At 50.2% G+C, this 24,233-nt stretch overlaps 1 protein-coding gene across 2 annotated transcripts; it reads left to right on the top strand.

The window, feature by feature from the left end:
- Positions 1-247: 247 nt before the first annotated feature.
- Positions 248-24,233, top strand: CTU2 (cytosolic thiouridylase subunit 2). 2 transcript variants are annotated; one of them, XM_077450430.1, is made up of 15 exons: positions 248-456; positions 3,238-3,312; positions 6,318-6,396; positions 9,043-9,102; positions 10,152-10,212; positions 10,843-10,952; positions 11,079-11,353; positions 13,172-13,307; positions 15,753-15,884; positions 19,849-19,937; positions 20,205-20,305; positions 22,821-22,968; positions 23,230-23,296; positions 23,482-23,540; positions 23,991-24,233. In XM_077450430.1, the coding sequence occupies exons 1-15, from the start codon at positions 263-265 to the stop codon at positions 24,058-24,060; spliced, it is 1,656 nt and encodes a 551-aa protein (XP_077306556.1). In that variant the 5' UTR covers positions 248-262; the 3' UTR covers positions 24,061-24,233. The 2 variants fall into 2 exon arrangements, with proteins under 2 accessions (XP_077306556.1, XP_077306566.1); XM_077450440.1 differs by having other exon boundaries at positions 330-470.

Genomic DNA, 24,233 nt, shown 5'->3' with positions numbered 1-24,233 from the left:
CCCCCTAGCCAAACACCTCTAAACTCCACCCACTTCTCAGACATAACCCCTCCCCTATCCCCAACACCTCTAAACTCCACCAACCTCTCAGACATAACCCCTCCTCTATCCCCAACACCTCTAAACTCCACCCACCTCTTCATCTGATTGAGATAAGCCCTCCGTAACCGACTCCGCCCATATCCTTATTTTTATTATAGCCCCGCCCGTCTCTTCATCTCCCTGAGATAGCTCCTCCCCACAGTGGATCGGCTCCTCCCCGATGTGTAAGATTGACAGGTTTTCTGTCAGATTCGGGGACCTGCTTTCACCCATCAACCAATCAAAGCGCAGCGTGTCGCAGGCTGAGGGGACGTCATCAGAGCGGGCCGGAAGTCGCCGTCAGGTTGTGGAAGAAATGTGTGAGGTGGAGGAGAGAGAATGCCGGGAGGTGAAGAGAGAGGAGCCGGCCGGGAGGTGAGAGAGTCTCTGTATGTATATCCACCTCCTCCTCATTACAGATAATAGAGGAGCGATCACTTCCCCTACACAGGGGACGTCCGCTCCTCTGTCAGTGACTGCCCCGGGACCCAGCTCTCCGCTCAGCCGCCTCTTCCCTCGGGGGCGGAGCCTTCTTCCTCAGGGGCGGAGCCTTCTTCCTCGGGGAACCGCCCTCTCCCAGGGGGGCGCTGCCAACTTTACTATGGGTACAGCTTTTGGCTTCACAGCCGGGTGCCCGCTGCGCATGCATGAGAGGCGCTGCTCTCTGACGGGTCCCAAAGGACCAGCCATGTGTCCCGGAAGACTCAGGAGGATGGAGAACTTCTGATCGCCTTAGGTGACTGCAACAGTGAGAGCGGGTACCTGTCAGAAACGGGTACCCCTCCTCCTCGCTCCTCCCCCCTTGCTCGCTCCTCCCAGATCTTCTCCCCCTTGCTCGCTCCTCCCCGATCCTCTCCCCCTTGCTCGCTCCTCCCCCGATCCTCTCCCCCTTGCTCGCTCCTCCCCGATCCTCTCCCCCTTGCTCGCTCCTCCCCCGATCCTCTCCCCCTTGCTCGCTCCTCCCCCGATCCTCTCCCCCTTGCTCGCTCCTCCCCCGATCCTCTCCCCCTTGCTCGCTCCTCCCCCGATCTTCTCCCCCTTGCTCGCTCCTCCCCCGATCTTCTCCCCCTTGCTCGCTCCTCCCCCGATCTTCTCCCCCTTGCTCGCTCCTCCCCCGATCTTCTCCCCCTTGCTCGCTCCTCCCCCGATCTTCTCCCCCTTGCTCGCTCCTCCCCCGATCTTCTCCCCCTTGCTCGCTCCTCCCCCGATCTTCTCCCCCTTGCTCGCTCCTCCCCCGATCTTCTCCCCCTTGCTCGCTCCTCCCCCGATCTTCTCCCCCTTGCTCGCTCCTCCCCCGATCTTCTCCCCCTTGCTCGCTCCTCCCCCGATCTTCTCCCCCTTGCTCGCTCCTCCCCCGATCTTCTCCCCCTTGCTCGCTCCTCCCCCGATCTTCTTCTCCCCCCGATCCTCTTCCTGCCCCCTTTCTCGCTCCTCCCCCGATCTTCTCCCCCTTGCTCGCTCCTCCCCCGATCTTCTCCCCCTTGCTCGCTCCTCCCCCGATCTTCTCCCCCTTGCTCGCTCCTCCCCCGATCTTCTCCCCCTTGCTCGCTCCTCCCCCGATCTTCTCCCCCTTGCTCGCTCCTCCCCCGATCTTCTCCCCCTTGCTCGCTCCTCCCCCGATCTTCTCCCCCTTGCTCGCTCCTCCCCCGATCTTCTTCTCCCCCCGATCCTCTTCCTGCCCCCTTTCTCGCTCCTCCCCGATCCTCTTCCCCCCCCTTTCTCGCTCCTCCCCGATCCTCTTCCCCCCCCCTTTCTCGCTCCTCCCCGATCCTCTTCCCCCCCCCTTTCTCGCTCCTCCCCGATCCTCTTCCCTCCCCTTTGCTCGCTCCTCCCCGATCCTCTTCCCTCCCCTTTGCTCGCTCCTCCCCGATCCTCTTCCCTCCCCTTTGCTCGCTCCTCCCCGATCCTCTCCCTCCCCTTTGCTCGCTCCTCCCCGATCCTCTCCCTCCCCTTTGCTCGCTCCTCCCCTTTGCTCGCTCCTCCCCTTTGCTCGCTCCTCCCCTTTGCTCGCTCCTCCCCGATCCTCTCCCTCCCCCTTGCTCGCTCCTCCCCGATCCTCTCCCTCCCCCTTGCTCGCTCCTCCCCGATCCTCTCCCTCCCCCTTGCTCGCTCTCCCCGATCCTCTCCCTCCCCCTTGCTCACGCCTCCCCGATCTTCTTCTCCCCCTTGCTCGCTCCTCCCCGATCTTCTACTCCCCCTTGCTCGCTCCTCCCCGATCTTCTTCTCCTCCTTGCTGAACCTCCCTCTTGCTCCTCCCCCTCTCCAAAAGTTCAGTTTCACAAACAGACGCCGGGTAGGAGGCCTTAAAGCAGAACGTTCACTTTTTGGGCGGGATTCTGCTTTAAGGGGGTGTGTCCAATGCCTACATACTTTTAGTATCTCCCATCTCAGAAAGTTGGAAGGTGCGGGTGAGGAGGGGGAAAGAGAGTAAAGGGGGAGGGGCTGTACCCAGCACACTGCCCTCCAGTTGAGTGAAGTTTGGGTTGGGGGTGGAGTTTGGACTCCTTGGTGTGGGGGTTGGGAGAGTGGGGTGAAGGTGGGGTTTGTATTTTTGGTAATGGGGCAGGGTTGGGATTGGAGTTAAATCGGGGGAGTGGATCGGGGGAGTGGATCGGGGGAGTGGATTGGGGGAGTGGATTGGGGTGGGGTTAGGGTTTGAAGGCGGGGTTGGGAATGGGGCAGAATCGGGGTGGAGTTGGAGGATTGGGTTTGGAGATGAAGTTGGGGGATAGGGGCAGGGTTGGAATTAGGGTGGAGTTTGGACATTGGGGTGGCGTTGGTGGGGGGGGTTGGGGTGGGGTTAGGGTTTGGAGGCGGAGTTGGGATTGGGGCAGAATTAGGGTGGAGTTTGGACATTGGAGGTGCAGTTGGTGGGGGGATTGGGGTGGGATTAGGGTGGAGTTTTAACATTGGGATGGGGATTGGGATTAGGGTTTGGAGGTGGCGGGGGGATTGGAGCAGACTCGGGATGGAGTTGGGGTAGTGGGTTGGGGTGGGGTTAGGGTTTGGTGGCAAGGTCAAGATTGGGGCGGAATCAGGGTGGAGTTTGGACATTGGGGTGGGGTTGGGGATTGGAGGCTGGGATTGGGGTGGGGTTTGAAGTCGGGGTTCAGTGAGATGGAAAAGGTAAATTGTTGGTAAATGATTTGGTTGCAGGGTCGGTGAGCGGTGTATGAAATGCCGGGAATCCCCCGCTGTCCTCATCATCCGGGTCGGAGACGCCTTCTGCAGGTCAGTGTCCTTCCTGAACTCGGCTGTGCCGGTGACGGCAGATTTGGGGAATAAAGAATTGTTCTTCAGATGTTCTCATAAAAAAGACCTGATGAGCCAAAGATGTACTACATGGGTGATAGAGAAGAATTCCACCTCCGGGTATTTTATACTGTGACATCACCACCCCATCGCTCCACCTCATCCAATCGGAGAACATTTTACATTCATTCATGAAATGCAAAGCACTCTCTGAACTCTGGGTGGCGCTGAGCAGCCGACCTCCTGTGTGAAGTAGGCAGAGGATCAGCCGCTCAGCATGGGGCACAGAAGCAGGGGAAGATCACTGGGGGTAGTAGTTTAGTAGTAGTGATGTGTGTATACAGGGATTTCTGTACTGGCCAAGTAAGTCCCACACACAGGTACATCTCAGAAAATTAGAATATCATCAAAACGTTCATTTATTTCAGTAATTATAGATTCATTACACACAGAGTGATAGATTTCAAGCATTTCTTTCTTTTAATTTTGATGATTTTGGCTTACAGCAAATCAATATGTCATAAAATGAGAATATTACACAAGACCGATAAATAATACAGAAATGTTGTCTTGGTGAAAAGTCTGTGTAGTATGTACCAACAGTCCTCTGTCCCGGCTCCTCCTCCTCTGACCCCGCTGTTGGCTCCCGGCTCCTCCTCCTCTGACCCCGCTGTTGGCTCCCGGCTCCTCTGACCCCGCTGTTGGCTCCCGGCTCCTCTGACCCCGCTGTTGGCTCCCGGCTCCTCTGACCCCGCTGTTGGCTCCCGGCTCCTCTGACCCCGCTGTTGGCTCCCGGCTCCTCTGACCCCGCTGTTGGCTCCCGGCTCCTCTGACCCCGCTGTTGGCTCCCGGCTCCTCTGACCCCGCTGTTGGCTCCCGGCTCCTCTGACCCCGCTGTTGGCTCCCGGCTCCTCTGACCCCGCTGTTGGCTCCCGCCTCCTCTGACCCCGCTGTTGGCTCCCGCCTCCTCTTCCTCTGACCCCGCTGTTGGCTCCCGCCTCCTCTTCCTCTGACCCCGCTGTTGGCTCCCGCCTCCTCTTCCTCTGACCCCGCTGTTGGCTCCCGCCTCCTCTTCCTCTGACCCCGCTGTTGGCTCCCGCCTCCTCTTCCTCTGACCCCGCTGTTGGCTCCCGCCTCCTCTTCCTCTGACCCCGCTGTTGGCTCCCTCCTCCTCTTCCTCTGACCCCGCTGTTGGCTCCCGGCTCCTCCTCTTCCCCCACTGTTGGCTCCCTCCTCCTCCTCCTCCTCTGACCCCGCTGTTGGCTCCCGGCTCCTCCTTCTCCTCTGACCCCGCTGTTGGCTCCCTCCTCCTCTGACCCCGCTGTTGGCTCCCTCCTCCTCCTCCTCTGACCCCGCTGTTGGCTCCCTCCTCCTCTTCCTCTGACCCCGCTGTTGGCTCCCTCCTCCTCCTCCTCTGACCCCGCTGTTGGCTCCCTCCTCCTCTTCCTCTGACCCCGCTGTTGGCTCCCGGCTCCTCCTCTTCCTCTGACCCCGCTGTTGGCTCCCGGCTCCTCCTCTTCCTCTGACCCCGCTGTTGGCTCCCGGCTCCTCCTTCTCCTCTGACCCCGCTGTTGGCTCCCGGCTCCTCCTTCTCCTCTGACCCTGCTGTTGGCTCCCGGCTCCTCCTTCTCCTCTGACCCCGCTGTTGGCTCCCGGCTCCTCCTTCTCCTCTGATGCCGCTGTTGGCTCCCTCCTCCTCCTCCTCTGACCCTGCTGGTGACTCACCACCAGTCCCATTCACTTTAATGGGATGGCTGGTGATGGGGTGGTGACACTAGGGGAGGCACGTGGCGGCAGTAGGTGATTGGATGCCGGCTAACAAGCGCTTCCATAATGGATCTGACATGACAGGTGCTCTTTATATGTGAGGACTCATTCTTGTTGGTAATTAGAATCTGTTAATATTTGCAAACAAAATGAAGGTTTCATATTTACAATAATAAGCTGTCAGGTCAGTAAAACAGCGACATCAGAATCATACAGTTTGTAGTGTACAGAGAGGAATATTCCTGAACTTGGGTTTATCTCATGGTTACTGTGACATTGTGTGAATGCAGTGCATGTTATCTCACCCTGCAGAGCTTGGATTCATTGAATGAGTTTATGGAAAATGTAAATATTGCAGAATATACAGCCTCATGCTACATAACTAAGCTCCATTTCATGCTGAATAAACTAAATTATTAATGTATCTTAACTAGAAAACTATCTGTAGATCTATTTTTACTTCAAATGCATTTTATTTAAATAAATTGGATAAAAATAAAAGATAAACTTTATTTTTTTATTTTTTATGAACCATTGATTTACATCCACCCTGGTATGCACTCAGTACTTGGTCGGGGGGCTCCTTTTGCATGAATTGCAGCATCAGTGCGGTGTGGCACGGAGGGGGATCAGCCTGTGGCACTGCTGAGGTGTTATGGAAGTCCAGGTCCTTCACCTCCTCTGTATTGTTGGGTCATCTTCCTCCACAGATTCTCTATGGGGTTCAGGTCAGGCGAGTTTGCTGGCCAATCAGGCACAGTGATACCATGATCATGTGAGCAGGTATTGGTAGTGTTGGCAGTGTGGGAGTCCTGCTGGAAAATTTAATTGGCATCTCCATAAAGCTGGTCAGCCGAGAGAAGTATGAGGAGCTCTAGAATTTCCTGGTGGAGGTCCGCTCTGACTTTGGACTTAATAAAACACAGAGGACCAACACCAGCAGAGGACACGACTCCCCAAATCATCACCGACTGTGGAAACTTCACACTGGACCTCATGCAACTTGGATTCTGGGCCTTCGCCACTCCTCCTCCAGACTCTGGGCCTTCGCCACTCCTCCTCCAGACTCTGGGCCTTCGCCACTCCTCCTCCAGACTCTGGGCCTGCGATTTTTCAAATGAAATGCAACATTTTCCACAGTCAGATTTGATGATTAATGATTTAATTCGATATCACAATTCTGATTGTTCTGTGTCAGTAAATCTCTCTTTCTCCAGGTCATGCTTCAAAGAATACTTTGTGCACAAATTCCGAGCCGCGTTGGGGAAGAACAGAGTGGTGTTCCCGGGAGAGAAGGTGAGCGGAGACGCTAGGTTATCATTGGATGCAGATTGTGGGGTGTATTGGGGAGACTGCTGAGCCAATCACAGGAAGAGAAGATCACTGAGGCTCCCAGGGCTGGGATAAGGTGGCTCACAGCACAATTCCATCAATAATAAAATCCTGCAGGAGAGTAAAGCTTTTCTCAGTCGCTGTGTAGAAGTCCCGGTATGAGGACCCCCCACCCCCCCCCGTCCCCCCATGTCTAGTTTCAGCCTCTTTTTGCTACTGAATGCTTTTGCTCAGCCCATTGCCGGTGTTCTATCAGAAAGTGCAACTGAAGTGATGTTCCATTGTGGCCATCTTGGTACACCCGCACTCGTCTGCAGTAATCGTAATGCCTGAGGTCACAAGGCGGACATCTTGTTACACCCACCGGAGTCTGGCTTTTCACACTTATTTTTACCAGTAAGCTGACCTTATATAGTGATATTCAGGATTTAGAAACCCGTCTGTTTTGATGTTGAATTATAAAATCAGCGGTGTTCTGTGAGATCAGAAGGCTCGTCGTTGCTTTAAAAACTCAACATCAAAACAGTCTCATGGATTTCTAAATCCTGTATATCACTATATAAGGTCAGCTTACTGGTAAAAATAAGTGTGAAATACAAAACTCCGGTGGGTGTAACAAGATGGCCACTTGCCACCTTCAGACTGTAGGCTTACTGCAGGCAAGTGTGAGGTGTACCAAGATGGCCACAACTGAACTCCATACCCGTTACATTTTCTGACGGGTAGCGGCTTTCTGACAGGTCACCAGCAGCCGGTGTTCCCATGGTCTAGGATCCAGCCACAGGGCTGGCCAGTGTAGAACTGCTGCCATGTAGTATCTGTAGTTAGGCACACACCAATACCCCCCCCCCCCCCCCCCACCCTTTTTTTTTTGTTTTTTTTTGTTTTTTTTCCTCTCCATTTTGCACTTTATTTTTAAAATGTGAAACATGTAAATATATGTTAAGGTGTAAAAATATTATTGATGAAAGCAAGCAAAAATTTTTTTAATTTATTAATAGTTTATAAAATGGAAGTGAAGAACAAAAAAAATTCAGGAAAATAATTAAATGGAGAAGGAGAATAAGGAGTTAATTAGGGCTGATTCAAGTAAATGAAGGGTTAATAAGGGGTTAAACAGGAATATTGTATACTTGTCACGTTGCTTTAAACTGACTTCATCTGCAGATTGAAGTTCATCCCTTTGATCTGTAGATGAAGAAACGGAAACATACGAAAAAAAAAAAAAACAATGTTTCTCCTTTCTCCATTTCTTGATGGATATTTCTCATCCGCCTTTTTTTTTTTTTTTTTTTTTGGCAGCTCCAATTGCCAGGATTTCAGTGAACCCCCTGACAGCTGTTGTTGAGTCATTGGTTGTTAGGGGCAATGCGGCCTTCACACCCCATAATTGCTGGGTGATGGGGTGTTTTTTTTTTTTTTTTTTTGTTACATTTCAGCCATCAATGGGGGAATCCCGCTGACAGCATCTGTTTTTTATTATTATTATTATTATTATTATTATTATTATACACAATTTATATAGCGTCACTAGTTTACACAGCGCTTTAAAATGAAAAGGGGGGGATAACGCAATTGCAGGGCCCGGCTCCTCGAGCTTACATTCTAAAGGGAGGGGGTGGTGGTACAAAAGGTAATAGATATGGGGGATGATCTGATGGGGGTGGCTCAGGACAGTTAGGTGGGGGGTGGGGAGGCTTCCCTGAATAAATGAGTTTTCAAGGATCTCCTAAATGTGGACAGGTTAGGGGCTGATCGGATATATACCGGGGGAGGGAGCTCCAGAGGATGGGAGAGGCTCTGGAGAAGTCCTGGAGGTGGACAGGGTAGGGGCTGATCGGACAGACTGGGGCAGGGAGCTCCAGAGGATGGGAGAGGCTCTGGAGGTGGACAGGGTAGGGGCTGATCGGATATACCGGGGGAGGGAGTTCCAGAGGATGTGAGAGGCTCTGGAGAAGTCCTGGAGGTGGACAGGGTAGGGGCTGATCGGATATACCGGGGGAGGGAGTTCCAGAGGATGGGAGAGGCTCTGGAGAAGTCCTGAAGGCGAGCATGGGAGGAGGTAACAAGGGGGCTAGAGATCAGGAGGTCCTGGGAGAAGCGAAGGGGACGATTTGGGCGATGAGGTTGGTGATGTTGGGGGGGGGGGGGAATGTTGTGGATGGCCTTGTATGTTATGGTTCGTATTTTGAATCCTATACGGTGGGGGAGGGGAAGCCAGTGAAAGGGATTGGCAGAGAGGGGTGGCAGTCACAGATCGATTAGTGAGGTTTATTAGTCTGGCAGCAGCATTCGTAATAGACTGAAGAGGGGAGGAGCCTGTGTAAGGGTCGGCCAATAAGGAGAGAGTTGTTGTAGTAAAGGAGTTGCTGGGGTGTGATTAGTCGGCAAGGTGGAATTCTGGGGATGATGCGGAGGTTAGGAGGCAGAAGGATTTGGCCAGTGATTGGGTGTGGGGAGAAGGAGAGGTGTCGTGTATTGGAGCGTTTGCACGAGAAGCGATTCTGGTTCCGCTCCTTAGTCCCGTTATCAGTGCACCCCCAATCTGTAGTATACGATCCTCCAGGACAGGAATTTATCGAGCGCTGTCTGATCTTCTGCTGGTTTCAGGTTCTCTTGGCGTATTCCGGCGGGCCGTCCTCTAGCGCTCTGATCCAGCAGGTTCAGGAGGTAAGTGTCCCTCCAATAACTGACGTTTTGTAGGTAAAATGACCATAAAAATCCTTTTTGTGTGAAGACCATGTGAGGTGTATGGCGCCCCCCTCCTAATGCTGGGGTTGTTTGTTCCGGTGTGCGGCCCTTCCCCCCTCCTCAGAGTAGGGATGGGCTCCGGCGTGTTCGGGTTCCTAGTCCCAACCCTCCTGCCCGATCCCTACTGGCTATAGGTGGAGCCATTTACCTCCCAGGATGATGTGAAGCCCAGTCATTGCTGCTCCACCTCCTCCACCACAGGGGGGCACTGTTTCTCTGACTCCTCTCCCTTTCTCTCCTGTGACGGTGATCAGTAATGGCCGGGGGCCGGACTTACACCCTGGGAGGTTTTCCAGTCAGGCTCCACCCATAGGAGAGGACAGAGCTGGTTTTTATCTGTAGAGGGCGTTTCCTGGGGAAGGTGAAGAAACTCTGGGCAGCTTTGGACAGAGCGAGGAAGATGAGAAATCGGGAATATCCCCAACATGAGTAGATGGATCGGTTAGAGACGTGTGTGTGATCTCATCATCCGTGTCCTGGCCGGGACATGTCTACATTGCTGTAGGTTGTATGTAGAATACACGGAGGTTCATTGCACGGTGTATGTCGCTCCTCCTCCATCTTTCCAAAGTCAGAATCATTGTATGCATTAAGTTAAAAAAAACTTCTGTATGCCCCAACCCCCATACTTACCTGATCCCCCATCTCCATCCAGTAAGGTGTCCCTTACTACTCTCTCTCCTCCTCATTGGCTCAGAGGCAGCAGTGGGATGTGTTGGGTCCTGCTGCTGTCAGTCACAGCCAATGAGGAGGGAATGGGGCGGGGCCAAGCCACACTGAGGAGCAAGCACACACGTGGCTTGCTATGGTGGGCTCTTGGTGAGGGGGAGGAGCCAGAAGCCCCGGCGTGGGACCCCAGAAGAGGAGGATTGGGGCTGCATCACAGAGCCGGGAAGTATGATTGATATTTATAATAGAAATAATCCCTTTACAATGTCTGTCAGCTGACCGCGGTTTGTATCTTCCAGGGGCGGAGTCGCGATGCTCCTAAGAAGCTGCGCTTCATACCCGCCATTCTATATATTGATGGTGAGTAGGTGGAATATCGATCGGTCACAGACCAGCCGCTCCTCTTTTTGGGTTAAGCGGGAAAATATTGATCACTGAGAACTCTCAGAGCGCCGCCATTGGTCAGCGGAGCTCAGAAGGGACGTCAGAAATGTGACAATGACGGGATTTTTATTTCATGTTTCACTCGGCTGATCGTCTATGAAGGAAATCCTGCAAATACAAAGTAAAGAAAGCAGATAAGAGGAATCACAAGACTCTCTTCTTAGTTCAGACAGATAAACCCATCCCCCCCCCCCCCTTCTCCTTCTGTGGTCAGTAAGCAGAGAAATCGGCAGCCAGACATTAAAGGAAGAGAGCCGAATCTCTCCATCGGGGTCACTGACAGCAATCTCTGCACTCTGATTGGTGGAGGGGGGGGGAGGGTTGGACTCTCTGTAAGGTGTTCATGGCTGGTAATGTCCCCATTTTGTAAGTTTTCCTTTCTTCACGCCGTGTCCCCGGGATGGGAAAAGAGTTCCCCTGTCTTCTTCCTGAAGGAATAGAAGTTTTAGTACAAACCAATCAGATTTCAGTATTGTGATGTATGTGAGTGGCAGTTATAAAATGAACCCTCCCAACCCCCGCACTCAGGATGTCTCCTCTCTATAGAAGGTGCCGTGTGCGGCCAGAGCTGGGAGGACCGAGAACGGATCGTGTCTGAAATAGAGAACATTCTGAAGGGAACCTCCTTACCATATCATATCCTGAGCATGGAGCAGGTGAGTCTGGACCCCCCCCACTTTATACAGTGAGGGGGAAAAGTATTTGATTGGCTACTAATTTTGTGACAAAGAAACGATTGGTTTATGATTTTATTGGTCGGTTTATTCTTCTCTTATTTGCAGGTTTTCTCTCTGCCGGAATCCGTACTTCAGGCAAATCTCCCTCAGCAGGACGGGAACTACAAGCAGGCGGTGGGCAGTTTTATGGGACAGCAGAGAAGACCGGCGGAGGATGGGATATCCTGTGCGGCTGTCACACCAAATCCAACTGCTGACATACCATTGGCTGAATGCCCAATATTCACCCGCCCCCCTGCAGAGCACACCGCAGCACTGAGAGACATGTTCACCTCCATCGCAACACTCACCGCCAAGCAGGAGCTGCTGCATTCCCTCCGGTGAGCTTCACATCTACAGATAGTCACCACTGACAATCCTTAAAGGGTAAGTTCACCTTTTACAGGAAATCTGTGAGGTGAACTTACACTGGAGCACCTCCCCACCCCCCTGTCCTGGCACAGTGTATGGCTCCGGTGATCTCCTGTCCTGGCACAGTGTATGGCTCCGGTGATCTCCTATACTGACACATTGTATGGCTCCAGTGATCTCCTGTCCTGACACATTGTATGGCTCCGGTGATCTCCTATACTGACACATTGTATGACTCCGGTGATCTCCTGTCCTGACACATTGTATGGCTCCGGTGATCTCCTATACTGACACATTGTATGGCTCCGGTGATCTCCTGTCCTGACACATTGTATGGCTCCGGTGATCTCCTATACTGACACATTGTATGGCTCCGGTGATCTCCTATACTGACACATTGTATGGCTCCGGTGATCTCCTGTCCTGGCACAGTGTATGGCTCCGGTGATCTCCTGTCCTGACACATTGTATGGCTCCGGTGATCTCCTGTCCTGACACATTGTATGGCTCCGGTGATCTCCTGTCCTGACACATTGTATGGCTCCGGGGTTCTCCTGTCCTGACACATTGTATGGCTCCGGGGATCTCCTGTCCTGACACATTGTATGGCTCCGGGGATCTCCTGTCCTGACACATTGTATGGCTCCGGTGATCTCCTGTCCTGACACATTGTATGGCTCCGGTGATCTCCTGTCCTGACACATTGTATGGCTCCGGTGATCTCCTGTCCTGACACATTGTATGGCTCCGGGGATCTCCTGTCCTGACACATTGTATGGCTCCGGGGATCTCCTGTCCTGACACATTGTATGGCTCCGGGGATCTCCTGTCCTGACACATTGTATGGCTCCGGGGATCTCCTGTCCTGACACATTGTATGGCTCCGGTGATCTCCTGTCCTGACACATTGTATGGCTCCGGTGATCTCCTGTCCTGACACATTGTATGGCTCCGGTGATCTCCTGTCCTGACACATTGTATGGCTCCGGTGATCTCCTGTCCTGACACATTGTATGGCTCCGGTGATCTCCTGTCCTGACACATTGTATGGCTCCGGGGATCTCCCTGTCCTGACACATTGTATGGCTCCGGGGATCTCCTGTCCTGACACATTGTATGGCTCCGGGGATCTCCTGTCCTGACACATTGTATGGCTCCGGGGATCTCCTGTCCTGACACATTGTATGGCTCCGGGGATCTCCTGTCCTGACACATTGTATGGCTCCGGTGATCTCCTGTCCTGACACATTGTATGGCTCCGGTGATCTCCTGTCCTGACACATTGTATGGCTCCGTGGATCTCCTGTCCTGACACATTGTATGGCTCCGGGGATCTCCTGTCCTGACACATTGTATGGCTCCGGGGATCTCCTGTCCTGACACATTGTATGGCTCCGGGGATCTCCTGTCCTGACACATTGTATGGCTCCGGGGATCTCCTGTCCTGACACATTGTATGGGTCTGGGGATCTCCTGTCCTGTCCGAAGCATTTGTTACATCCTGAATATGGGTGTAGCATGTTACAGAAGGTGAACTTCTCCTTTAAAGTGCTCCTATGCCCGGACTCGTGACATTAAATACAATTTATTAAATCAGAGATGCTCAGTGGGAGCTGCCCATCCCCCGCCGTACAATCCCATGGCTGAGCTTTATTCCATGCATGGATCTGTAAGGACAGGCCATCCCCTGCCGGGACACATAATAGACGGCCCCTATACAATGAAGGGAGATTCCCTTAACTCATACTGTAAATATTTGGGTTTTCCAAGTATTTTGTGTTTTTCAGGAACCATTTAATTCTGCATGTGGCACGATCGAACGGGTACTCCAAGGTGATGAGTGGAGAGAGCTGTACCCGCCTGGCTGTCCGTCTGCTCAGCAATATTTCCCTGGGACGTGGAGCCTTTCTGCCTCTGGATACAGTAAGTGATTTAGAGGGACCTCTGCTGGTCAGTCTGTGTAACACGGAGTAGACATATGAACCCCCTGCCAGATATCCGGCCAATGGGAAGACTTCATTCTGTGACGGAGGAGAAAGTTGTTTTAGAATGCAGAGAACACTAATGCCGCGTACACACGACCGGACTTTCCGGCAGACTAGGTCCTACGGTCTTCCCGACGGTACTTCCGAACGAACTGACTTGCCCACATATGAACGGACACAGAACCCCAAGTGACAGCATTGTCCCCCATTACACAGAACCCCAAGGGACAGCATTGTCCCCCATTATACAGAACCCCAAGGGACAGCATTGTCCCCCATTACACAGAACCCCAAGGGACAGCATTGTCCCCCATTACACAGAACCCCAAGGGACAGCATTGTCCCCCATTACACAGAACCCCAAGGGACAGCATTGTCCCCCATTACACAGAACCCCAAGGGACAGCATTGTCCCCCCCATTACACAGAACCCCAAGGGACAGCATTGTCCCCCATTCAAAAGTCCGTTCGATTTGAATGTGATGACGAGACTAAAAAAAGGAAGTTCAATCGCTGCCCTTGTGTCCTATTCGGTCCGTTGGACCAGCACACAGAAGAAAGGTTTTCCCGATAGGAATTGAGTCAGTCGGACAGATTTGAAACGTTCTATTTCTAGGTCCGTCGGATTTTTGAGATGAAAAACGATCAGATTAACCCACACAGGACGGACTGATTCTGTCGGACCTCGTCTGTCGGCATGTCCGGTCGTGTGTACGCGGCATAAGAGTAACGCTTTACCTTTTCTTCCTCGTGAAGAGAAAGCCGGAATCTCCAGTCTGTTCAGTCTGATGCCAAATCTCAACCTTTCACCCCAGAAGAAACCCATACAATCATTTACAGGTCTTGGGGAAATCCCTGCTAAAACTGTTCCATTAGGGGTCGGTGGGGAGAATGGGCCCCCGATGGTGGCGGTTGGTGGGGAGAATGGGCCCCCGATGGTGGCGGTTGGTGGGGAGAATGGGCCCCCGATGGTGGCGGTCGGTGGGGAGAATGGGCCCCCGATGGTGGCGGTCGGTGGGGAGAATGGGCCCCCGATGGTGGCGGTCGGTGGGGAGAATGGGCCCCCGATGGTGGAGGTCGGTGGGGAGAATGGGCCCCTTACTCAGATATATATATTCTCTCTCTCTCTCAACACAGAAACTAAAATTCTGATCCCTGGAGGTGTGGCTGAGATTTGGGGGTCTCCTGGAAGTGTGGGTGAGATTTGGGGGTCTCCTGGAGGTGTGGGTGAAATTTGGGGGTCTGAGGGAGAAATATTCTTATTTCTGATCATTTTACTTACAAAGTTCTTGTCGTGCTTTATATCGGAGTCGGTGGTTTGGTATTTTGTACGGCTATTTTATGGAAGAGAAATTCCCGGAGCGGCCTGTTGGGGTAGTTGAGGACGGGGGTTGGGAATCGCTGATTTAGACTGTAAAAAGTATAACTGGAGGCAAAACGTCGTCTTCTCTCTTCTTCTTTCTTCTTCATAGGGGGAGGGATGAGATCCCCTGTCAGGTTTTTATTGCTCTCTGCTCCTCCATAAGGGAGATTCTTCCTCTCTTGTTCTCCTGGTTACCATTATTGAAAGTAAAAGAAAATCCCACATTTTGGGTTGTGCCCAGCAAAGTAATGGAGGGGAAATCTTCAGATGGGGACACTAGTTCTGGTGATTTGGGGGGGCCCCAAGGAATTATTTGAATGTGCAGAGATTTCCTCTCACTTCCTGTTTAGTGACGGGGACAGAAAGTGAAGGGAAATTGGCAAAATGGGAAATAAATCTGATGGGGGTTATAATCCCTCCCTTGCTCTATCCAAAATGGTCCTCCTGACGTGTGTGTGTGTGTGTGTTCCTCCTGACTGGTATTGGTGGGGGAAGGGGGGGCTCCTCCTGACTGGTATTGGTGGATGAATGGGGGGGCTCCTCCTGACTGGTATGGGGGGGCTCCTCCTGACTGATATTGGGGGGGGGGAGGGTGGCTCCTCCTGACTGGGATGGGGGGGGGCACCTCATGACTGGTATTGGGGGGGGGGGGGGGCTCCTCCTGACTGGTAGTATTGGGGGAAGGGGGGGCTCCTCCTGACTGGTATTGGTGGGGTGGGGGAGACACAGTACAGCCATGATGAGGGTTCTGCTCCCTTGTCGGATCTTGGTGTCTCCTGGAAATTGGGGGGGTCACATCACCTCACAAGTGATTGGGAGAATATGGGATCCTATGGCAGGTCTGAGCCCATCATAGAGCCGGAATGGGATCTCATGCTGGGACTGGCGGCTTCTCTGGAGTTGTAGATCGTTTTATATATTGAAGTAAAATGCTGACTGTAGGAAGTTTTCTATATAATGAGATATAATTTTGTATCGTATATGATCATCACTCACCTGGTTTTCCCCTCCTCCACTCAGGGCTTTTCTGATCATCGTTATGGGGATGTTGTTGTCGTCCGTCCAATGAGAGAATATTCCTTAAAAGAAATTTCCTTCTATAACCGACTTTTCAATGTACCGTCTGTCTTCATCCCAGCGCTGGACACCAAGGTACAGACATGGTATAGAATACCGAGACCCCCCCTCCCCCCCCAGAAATAGGAGAGATCCAAATGACTTTTTGCTTTCCCCTGAAGGATCCGGGGGGGGGGGGGGGTGTAAGAGATCATTTCTGTAGAAAAAAGTTTGTCTATTAGTTTGGATCTACCTAGGAAGTTCTAGGAAGGTGAAGCATGACTTTCATATGTCAGTGTTACATTGTATATCATGTATGTTGTGGTCGGTCAGGTGATTATCTAATAATATCTTGAAATGATCGATGCCCCCCGCTGAGACCACCGCCTGTGGAAGGGAATTCCACATCCTTACCGCTCTTACAGTAAGGCTGGATTCGCACCTATGGCAGTTTTAGTGCTTTTTGCATTTTACAGATTTGCGCTACGGTCCATTTAACATGGTTTCCTTTGGTTATTTAAAAAAAAAAAAGAATGTCGCATCAAACACAGAGCGGTACTGTGGATACAATACATAATACAATGTTCCACGTCCCGATATCTGAAGTTGCTTCCAAAAACGGTCTTATTCAGCATGGTTTCCTATGGAACACGATCTGTAGTGCAAAAAGCACAAAAAAGGCCAAAAGCTGTGAATCCGGCCTAAAGAACCCTCTACATAGTTTAAAGGGGTTGTAAAGGTTCGTTTTTTATTTTCTAAATAGGTTCCTTTAACCAATCCGCGCCCAGGCCAATTCTGACATTTCTCTCCTATATGTAAAATTCCTAATTTTTTTTGCTAGAAAATTACATAGAACCCCCAAACATTATATATGTTTTTTTTTTTAAAGACCCTAGAGAATACAATGGCGGTTGTTGCAACTTTTTATCTCACACGGTATTTGCGCAGCAATTTTTCGACTGCGTTTTTTTTTTTTTTTCAGAAAAAAAACAGTTTCATGCTTAAAAAACAAAAAACAGAACAGTAAAGGTAGCCCAATTTTTTTTTTTTTTTGCATAATGTGATAGATGAAGATACGCAGAGTAAATGGATACCCAAAATGTCACGCTTCAAAATTGCACGCGCTCGTAGAATGGCGCCAAACTTTGGTATTGAAAAATTCCCATAGTTGACGCTTTAAAACATTTTACTGGTTACATGTCTTGCATTACAGAGGAGGTCTAGGGCTAGAATTATTGCTCTCACTCTAACGTTTGTGATGATACCTCACATGTGTGGTTTGCACACCGTTTTAATATGTGGGCGGGACTTGCGTATGCGTTCGCTTCTGTGTATGAGCTCACGGGGACAGGGGCGCTTTACATTTTTTTTTTTTTTTTTTTTAATTGTAAATTTTACTTTTATTTTTTTAGTTTGACACACAAAAAAAAAAAAAGAAAAAAAAAAAATTGATGACTTTTATTCCTATTACAAGGAATGTAAACATCCCTTGTAATAGGAATATGGCATGATCGGACATATTACAGTGAGATATGGGGGGTCAATAAGACCCCACATCTCACCTCTAGGCTGGGAAGAATAAAATAAAATAAAAAAACGATCCTGGCTTCCCAGCCAAGGTGGCGCCGTTGTTTTGAATGCAGAGGCCGGGGAGTGACGTCATAACATCGCGCCCGGTCTCCGAACGATCATAGAGACTCCGGGGACCATCTGGTCCGCCGGAAATCTCTATGGTATCATCTGGGGGCCGGCGGATCCTGTGACCGACTCACCGATGGAAGCGTTGAGTCGTTAGAAGCACCGGAGGGTGACGGGAGGGGGGGCGTCCCCTCCCTCCGCCCGTAAGAACGATCAAGCAGTGGAACTGCCGCTATGATCGTTCTTATGCCGCAGGGAATCGCTGGCTGAAAATGCCGATATCTGAATGACGTCTGTAACCTCAGGCATCATTCAGATATAACCACTGAAAGTCTAGGACGTCCACCCGGTGCAAAGTGGTTAAGCGAGTGCATTGTTGGTTCACTTACCTTTTCCTTCAATTTCCCTTCTAAATGTTTTTTTTTCTTTGTCTAAATTTCTCACTTCCTGTTCCTCCTCAGTAAACTTCACACCATCATCCGAGAGGTGTTTAGTCACCCAGAACAGCTTACTGAGGAGGAACAGGAAGTGAGAAATTCAGACAAAGAAAAAAAACATTTAGAAGGGAAATTAAAGGAAAAGTTAAGAGAACCAACAATGCACTAACTTAAAGGAACCTATTTAGAAAATAAAAAAAACCTTTACAACCCTTTTTAAGGTTAAACCTCCTTTTCTTCTAATTTTAATGAGTGGCAACGAGTCTTGTTAAACTCCCTTCTGCAAAAAAATGTCCTCCCTATTGTGGGGTCACCAGTCTGGTATTTATATATTGTGGGGTCACCAGTCTGGTATTTATATATTGTGGGGTCACCAGTCTGGTATTTATATATTGTGGGGTCACCAGTCTGGTATTTTATATATTGTGGGGGTCACCAGTCCGGTATTTTATATATTGTGGGGGTCACCAGTCCGGTATTTTATATATTGTGGGGTCACCAGTCCGGTATTTGTATATTGTGGGGTCACCAGTCCGGTATTTGTATATTGTGGGGTCACCAGTCCGGTATTTGTATATTGTGGGGGTCACCAGTCCGGTATTTATATATTGTGGGGTCACCAGTCCGGTATTTGTATATTGTGGGGTCACCAGTCCGGTATTTATATATTGTGGGGTCACCAGTCCGGTTATTTTTATATGGTGGGGTCACCAGTCCGGTATTTGTATATTGTGGGGTCACCAGTCCGGTTATTTATATATTGTGGGGTCACCAGTCCGGTATTTTATATATTGTGGGGGTCACCAGTCCGGTATTTTATATATTGTGGGGTCACCAGTCCGGTATTTGTATATTGTGGCGTCACCAGTCCGGTATTTGTATATTGTGGGGTCACCAGTCCGGTATTTGTATATTGTGGGGTCACCAGTCCGGTATTTATATATTGTGGGGTCACCAGTCCGGTATTTGTATATTGTGGGGGTCACCAGTCCGGTATTTATATATATTGTGGGGTCACCAGTCCGGTATTTGTATATTGTGGGGTCACCAGTCCGGTATTTATATATTGTGGGGTCACCAGTCCTGTTATTTATATATGGTGGGGTCACCAGTCCGGTATTTGTATATTGTGGGGTCACCAGTCCGGTTATTTATATATTGTGGGGTCACCAGTCCGGTATTTTATATATTGTGGGGGTCACCAGTCCGGTATTTTATATATTGTGGGGTCACCAGTCCGGTATTTGTATATTGTGGGGTCACCAGTCCGGTTATTTATATATTGTGGGGTCACCAGTCCGGTATTTTATATATTGTGGGGGTCACCAGTCCGGTATTTTATATATTGTGGGGTCACCAGTCCGGTATTTGTATATTGTGGGGTCACCAGTCCGGTATTTATATATTGTGGGGTCACCAGTCCGGTATTTATATATTGTGGGGTCACCAGTCCGGTATTTGTATATTGTGGGGGTCACCAGTCCGGTATTTATATATTGTGGGGTCACCAGTCCGGTATTTATATATTGTGGGGTCACCAGTCCGGTATTTGTATATTGTGGGGTCACCAGTCCGGTATTTATATATTGTGGGGTCACCAGTCCGGTTATTTATATATGGTGGGGTCACCAGTCCGGTATTTGTATATTGTGGGGTCACCAGTCCGGTTATTTATATATTGTGGGGTCACCAGTCCGGTATTTTATATATTGTGGGGGTCACCAGTCCGGTATTTTATATATTGTGGGGTCACCAGTCCGGTATTTGTATATTGTGGGGTCACCAGTCCGGTATTTGTATATTGTGGGGTCACCAGTCCGGTATTTGTATATTGTGGGGTCACCAGTTCGGTATTTTATATATTGAAATCATATCCCCTCTCAAGAATCTCTTCTCCATTCCATGTGGGGTGGGGGAGGGGATCTGGTTTGGGGGTTTTGGGTAATAAACAAGGTTTTAGTTTAATTCCTCGGTTTTCTCTCCAGGCTCCGCAGAGCAGCATCCAGAATCTGTCCGAATCCTTCATCACCAAACTACAAGCCGACTTCCCCTCCACAGTCAGCACACTGTACAGGTGAGGGGGGGGGGGGGGGGGGGGGCATTTACCACGTGTCGTGTCATATCATACATACCATACAGCTGTGCTCATAAGTTTACATACCCTGGCAGGACTGATGATTTCTTGGCCATTTTTCAGAGAATATAAATGGTAACACAAAATCTTTTCTTTCTCTCATGGTTGGTGTTCGGCTGAAGCCGTTTATTATCAACTTATGAGCACAACTGTCCCTACATACAATATAACCACCTGACCGTTCTCTATTGGATGTAACCACCTTAGGACCAGCGAGAAGCTCCACCCCTCCAGGACAGACGCCAGGCGGGAGCAGATCCGGGAGGAGAGATGTGTGCTGTGTATGTGCACATTGGACACGCACACGGGTGAGATTCATACCGGATGATTGCTATTCATCATTTCACAGATCTGGTTTTGTTGTGTGACAAGAAATCTCCCCCATTTGTATATAGGTGTGTGTGTGTGTGTGTGTGTGTGTGTGTGTGTACACACACATACAAATTTGTAGATTTGTATTCCCATCCTGCAGTGACGTCACTGTGCGCTCCTCGTCGGGTCTGCACAGGCCACGCTCCTTCATTAGTGTCTGTCAATGTCCGTGTGCATAAAGGGTATACATTTTATTACTGCCTTCTTGCCCTAATACAGGGGTGCTTAACCTGTGGCCCCCGACCTCATACCATGGAAGTGCATGCCTGGGGGCAGAAACCCGCTGATCACAATCTTGCTGACTCTCCATCCCAGAACATCAGAGTGCCGGCAGCAGAGGGAGCCGGGGGCCTTATAATCCGATTCTTCCTCTTATCCCAGAGTAATACCAAATGTCCTCCGCCTCTAATTCTTCATTGCAGCCTGGAGAGCGATCCCGGCAGCAGCAGGAGGAGGTCCGTGTAATAAACATGCGCTGGGCTTCATAGCTTGTGTAATGGGGAAAGTGGAACCTATAAAAGTGCCAACTAGGAGGCTGGGCTCACACTGAGGGCGAGTTTGAAATCGTGTTCAGCGGAACTCCCCGAATTCAAACCCGCATTTCAGGGAGCGATTTCAGAGACATGTGGGCGGGTTCCTGCACAGATCTCTATTGAAATCGCCTCCGAAGTCACCAAAAGTACTACAGGAACTACTTTTGGGAATCGGTGCAGCACCGCAAAGTCGGATGGTGCCATTGCCGGCATTGGGCTCCGATTTGGCATCTCAAATCAGCCCGATTGTGAGCGGAGGCTCCGGCTGCTTTCACACTGACCCGCAGGTGCAGCGCAGTACTCCTGCAGCTTTGCTACACTTATCCATAGACTTCTGTTGTATCCTGCAGGATTGCTGCACTTGTCCATAGACCTCTATTCTGCACTTGTCCATAGACCTCTATTCTGCACTTGTCCATAGACCTCTATTCTGCACTTGTCCATAGACCTCTATTATATCTGCTGGCTTTCAGAAAGAGAAGCACAGCCACAGGATAGAAATCTTTGGCAAATGCAGATAAGTGGAAGGAAAGTCATAGGTGTGGTTCAGGTAAACTGCATCTCATCTTATAGTGGGCGCAGGACAGTAGGGACTCCTTTGCAGTTTGGGGGGCAGTAAAACCACACAGTTCATTGTCGCCCACACCCCGGTTACCAAATCATTTAGGTGGCCCTTCGCTCTTCAAAAGGTTGAGCACCCCTTCCCCCACCCTCAATATCTTCCCGGCTTACAGCAGTTGGTCCATAATTCTATATAATAAAGGACGGCCTATGCCTGCCGCTAGTACTACAAGGCGATACGATCAGATGAGTAGAAATGATCGATGTTCAGGAAAAGGATAATTTGTGCACAAACAACACATCTGTAAAAATAATAAAGAAACAAAGTGGCAACCGGACCCTCCGATGTGTCCCGAAATACAACCGAATTCTCACCGAGTGCTGAGAATAGAAATACAACTTATCAATCACCCGACCCGTACACCTAATATATATTATTGTACCCGACCTATATACACCTAATATATATTATTGTTCACTGCAGCCTTGTACATGTAAGGACTGGGCTTTCATTTTATTGTGTAATCAATAAACCTTTTTGATAAGGAAATACTAACTTCTCATGATGAGCAGTGATCAGAAATATCCTGTGCTGTATACAGAACCAGAATATAAAGTCCAGAAATCTTCTTAATTGGGACCCCTTTCACACGAGGCTCTTTCCAGGCATTTTAACTCTGAAAATGGTGCCTCAACTCCCCCCCCCCGAGTGTGATCTCTCCCCCCCCCCCCCGAGTGTGGTGATCTCTCCCCCCCCCCCGAGTGTGGTGATCTCTCCTCCCCCCCGAGTGTGATCTCTCCTCCCCCCCGAGTGTGATCTCTCCTCCCCCCCCCCCTCCCCCCCGAGTGCGATCTCTCCTCTCCCCCCCCCTCCCCCCCGAGTGCGATCTCTCCTCCCCCCCCCCCTCCCCCCCGAGTGCGATCTCTCCTCTCTCATTCAGATACAGAACAATCCGCATCGATCGATATCAGAACGTCCGGGTCTCGGCCTCGATTAGAAGTGACATCACCGGCTCCTCCCAAAAGGGGTTGATGTTTATTTACACTGCAGATTTTTTCCACCCATCCCCCCATCCCTTCTCTCTTTATACTTTGGATTTGATTTTTGTGTTATTTTCTAATGAATTGTTTTCTCTCCTCAGGTCACTCCCTGAAGTCTTGTCTTGTATTTCACTGATATTTACTATTATATTTTCATAGCACATTTATGAAGGTTCTATTCTATGGTTGTATAGAGCGCGGGATATTTCCGCCCGCTGGGGGTCGGGATTTATTTCCTTATGATGAGTTCGGATTTCGTTATTCTGAGAACTCAGCATTTTATAAATGGTGACTTTCAGATCTCTCGTTATGACAGGCCCCTCCTCCGCCTTCTCCGCTACACAAGTGTCTGAGCGATTGTCCGGGAAGAAATCCTCGGGATGTGTCCTTCCTGCAAAGGATTCTGGGAAGCCGTGCTGCGGCAGAGGGCAGTGCAGTGAGGAAGCGGCTTCCCCCACACACAGGTAACGATCGTATTGTCTGCTACCTTCATCATTCTGTCCCAGAACACCCTCCCCCGAGGGGGTGGGGATGAGACCCGCCCCACACCTTCCCCACCCAGAGGGGGGATGGGTTTATTCCCTGCAATGTACAGAGATCATCCAGAGGGGGAGGGGGAAGTGGAGTTACTCTTTACATTTTGAATTTGGGTTCACCTCATGTTTGCCCCTCCCCCCGGTCTCTGTACAGATGGATGATAACCACGCTCTTTATTTCCCTCTCAGGATTACGGACACCCCGGACCTCGTGCCTCTCCTCTGCTACAGCTGTAGACTGACCATCAAAGATCTGGTGAGCAATCATTTCGTCACTCGGATCCGGTCCGGGCGGATCCAGTCACCGGTCCGGGTTCTAAGCAAAGTCTAGGCAGATTTTTTATTTTATTTTTTTTAACCGATGATGAAGTTTTCTCTGCCTGTCTGTGTCGCACACAATCCTTTGCTGGCAATTGATGGTAAATCTTCTTCTCCTGACAGAATTCTGTGGATAAGTTGCCCAATTACATCTTACAGGAGGGAGAACTCCGGAGTCGCAGGTACAGCATCATCCATGTCAGATGGGGGGGCTTTGGGGCAGATTTGTAGACTTAAAGGGGGAGATTTACTAAAACAGGAGAGTGCAGAATCTGGTGTGCATGGCGGCCAATCAGCTTCTTCAGTGAAGCTGATAATAAATCCTGGAAGCTGATTGGCTCCCATGCAGAGCTGCATCAGATTTGGCGCTCTCCTGTAAAAATATCGGAATCTATTCTTTCCAATGGGACGGTCTGGTCAGCTTGTAGTGACATTTTATATATTTTATTCTATTTATTCCCAGTAATATTCAGTCACTTTTCCCTGATTATTTGTTCACCACAAACCCCCAACTGCTGTCCCAATCTGATGTGATATAGTGCCCCTCCCCCGCTAGGCAGGGATCATCCAATCCAGGCAGAGCCTCATTGCTTTTCCATTTGTTTTGTTTCCTTGACTATCTGCCTGTCCAGACTGGATATAAGAAAATCGATCGAAGAGTTTCTGCTGGATGACGACCCCGGAGACGTTCCCGTCATGTGAGGCTCCCCTCCCCCCAGGGTCCACTCTCCTCCATCTGCACACATTTATTACTTTTAAAGACGTTGGCCAAGATAAAAATGTGTTTCTATTTTAATTAGATATTTATTTATAGACTCATTGTAACCTTTTATCGTGTTCTGTACCTTCCAGAATAAAGTTCATTTTACAACTTG

The sequence above is a fragment of the Lithobates pipiens genome, unplaced genomic scaffold, assembly GCF_037356315.1.
Source record: "Lithobates pipiens isolate NorthernLeopardFrog02 unplaced genomic scaffold, aLitPip1_a1.2 Scaffold_10, whole genome shotgun sequence".
Taxonomy (NCBI): domain Eukaryota; kingdom Metazoa; phylum Chordata; class Amphibia; order Anura; family Ranidae; genus Lithobates; species Lithobates pipiens.
The sequence above is the reverse complement of the archived record's forward strand: the minus strand, read 5'-3'. Positions and strand labels throughout refer to the sequence as shown.

Excerpts from the sequence above, each read along its gene's own strand:
- CTU2 (XM_077450430.1), top strand. The coding sequence starts at position 263 with ATGTGTAAGATTGACAGGTTTTCTGTCAGATTCGGGGACCTGCTTTCA. Across the intron at positions 9,103-10,151 it reads TGATCCAGCAGGTTCAGGAG|GGGCGGAGTCGCGATGCTCC; the intron begins GTAAGTGTCCCT and ends TGTATCTTCCAG. Across the intron at positions 23,297-23,481 it reads GACTGACCATCAAAGATCTG|AATTCTGTGGATAAGTTGCC; the intron begins GTGAGCAATCAT and ends TTCTCCTGACAG.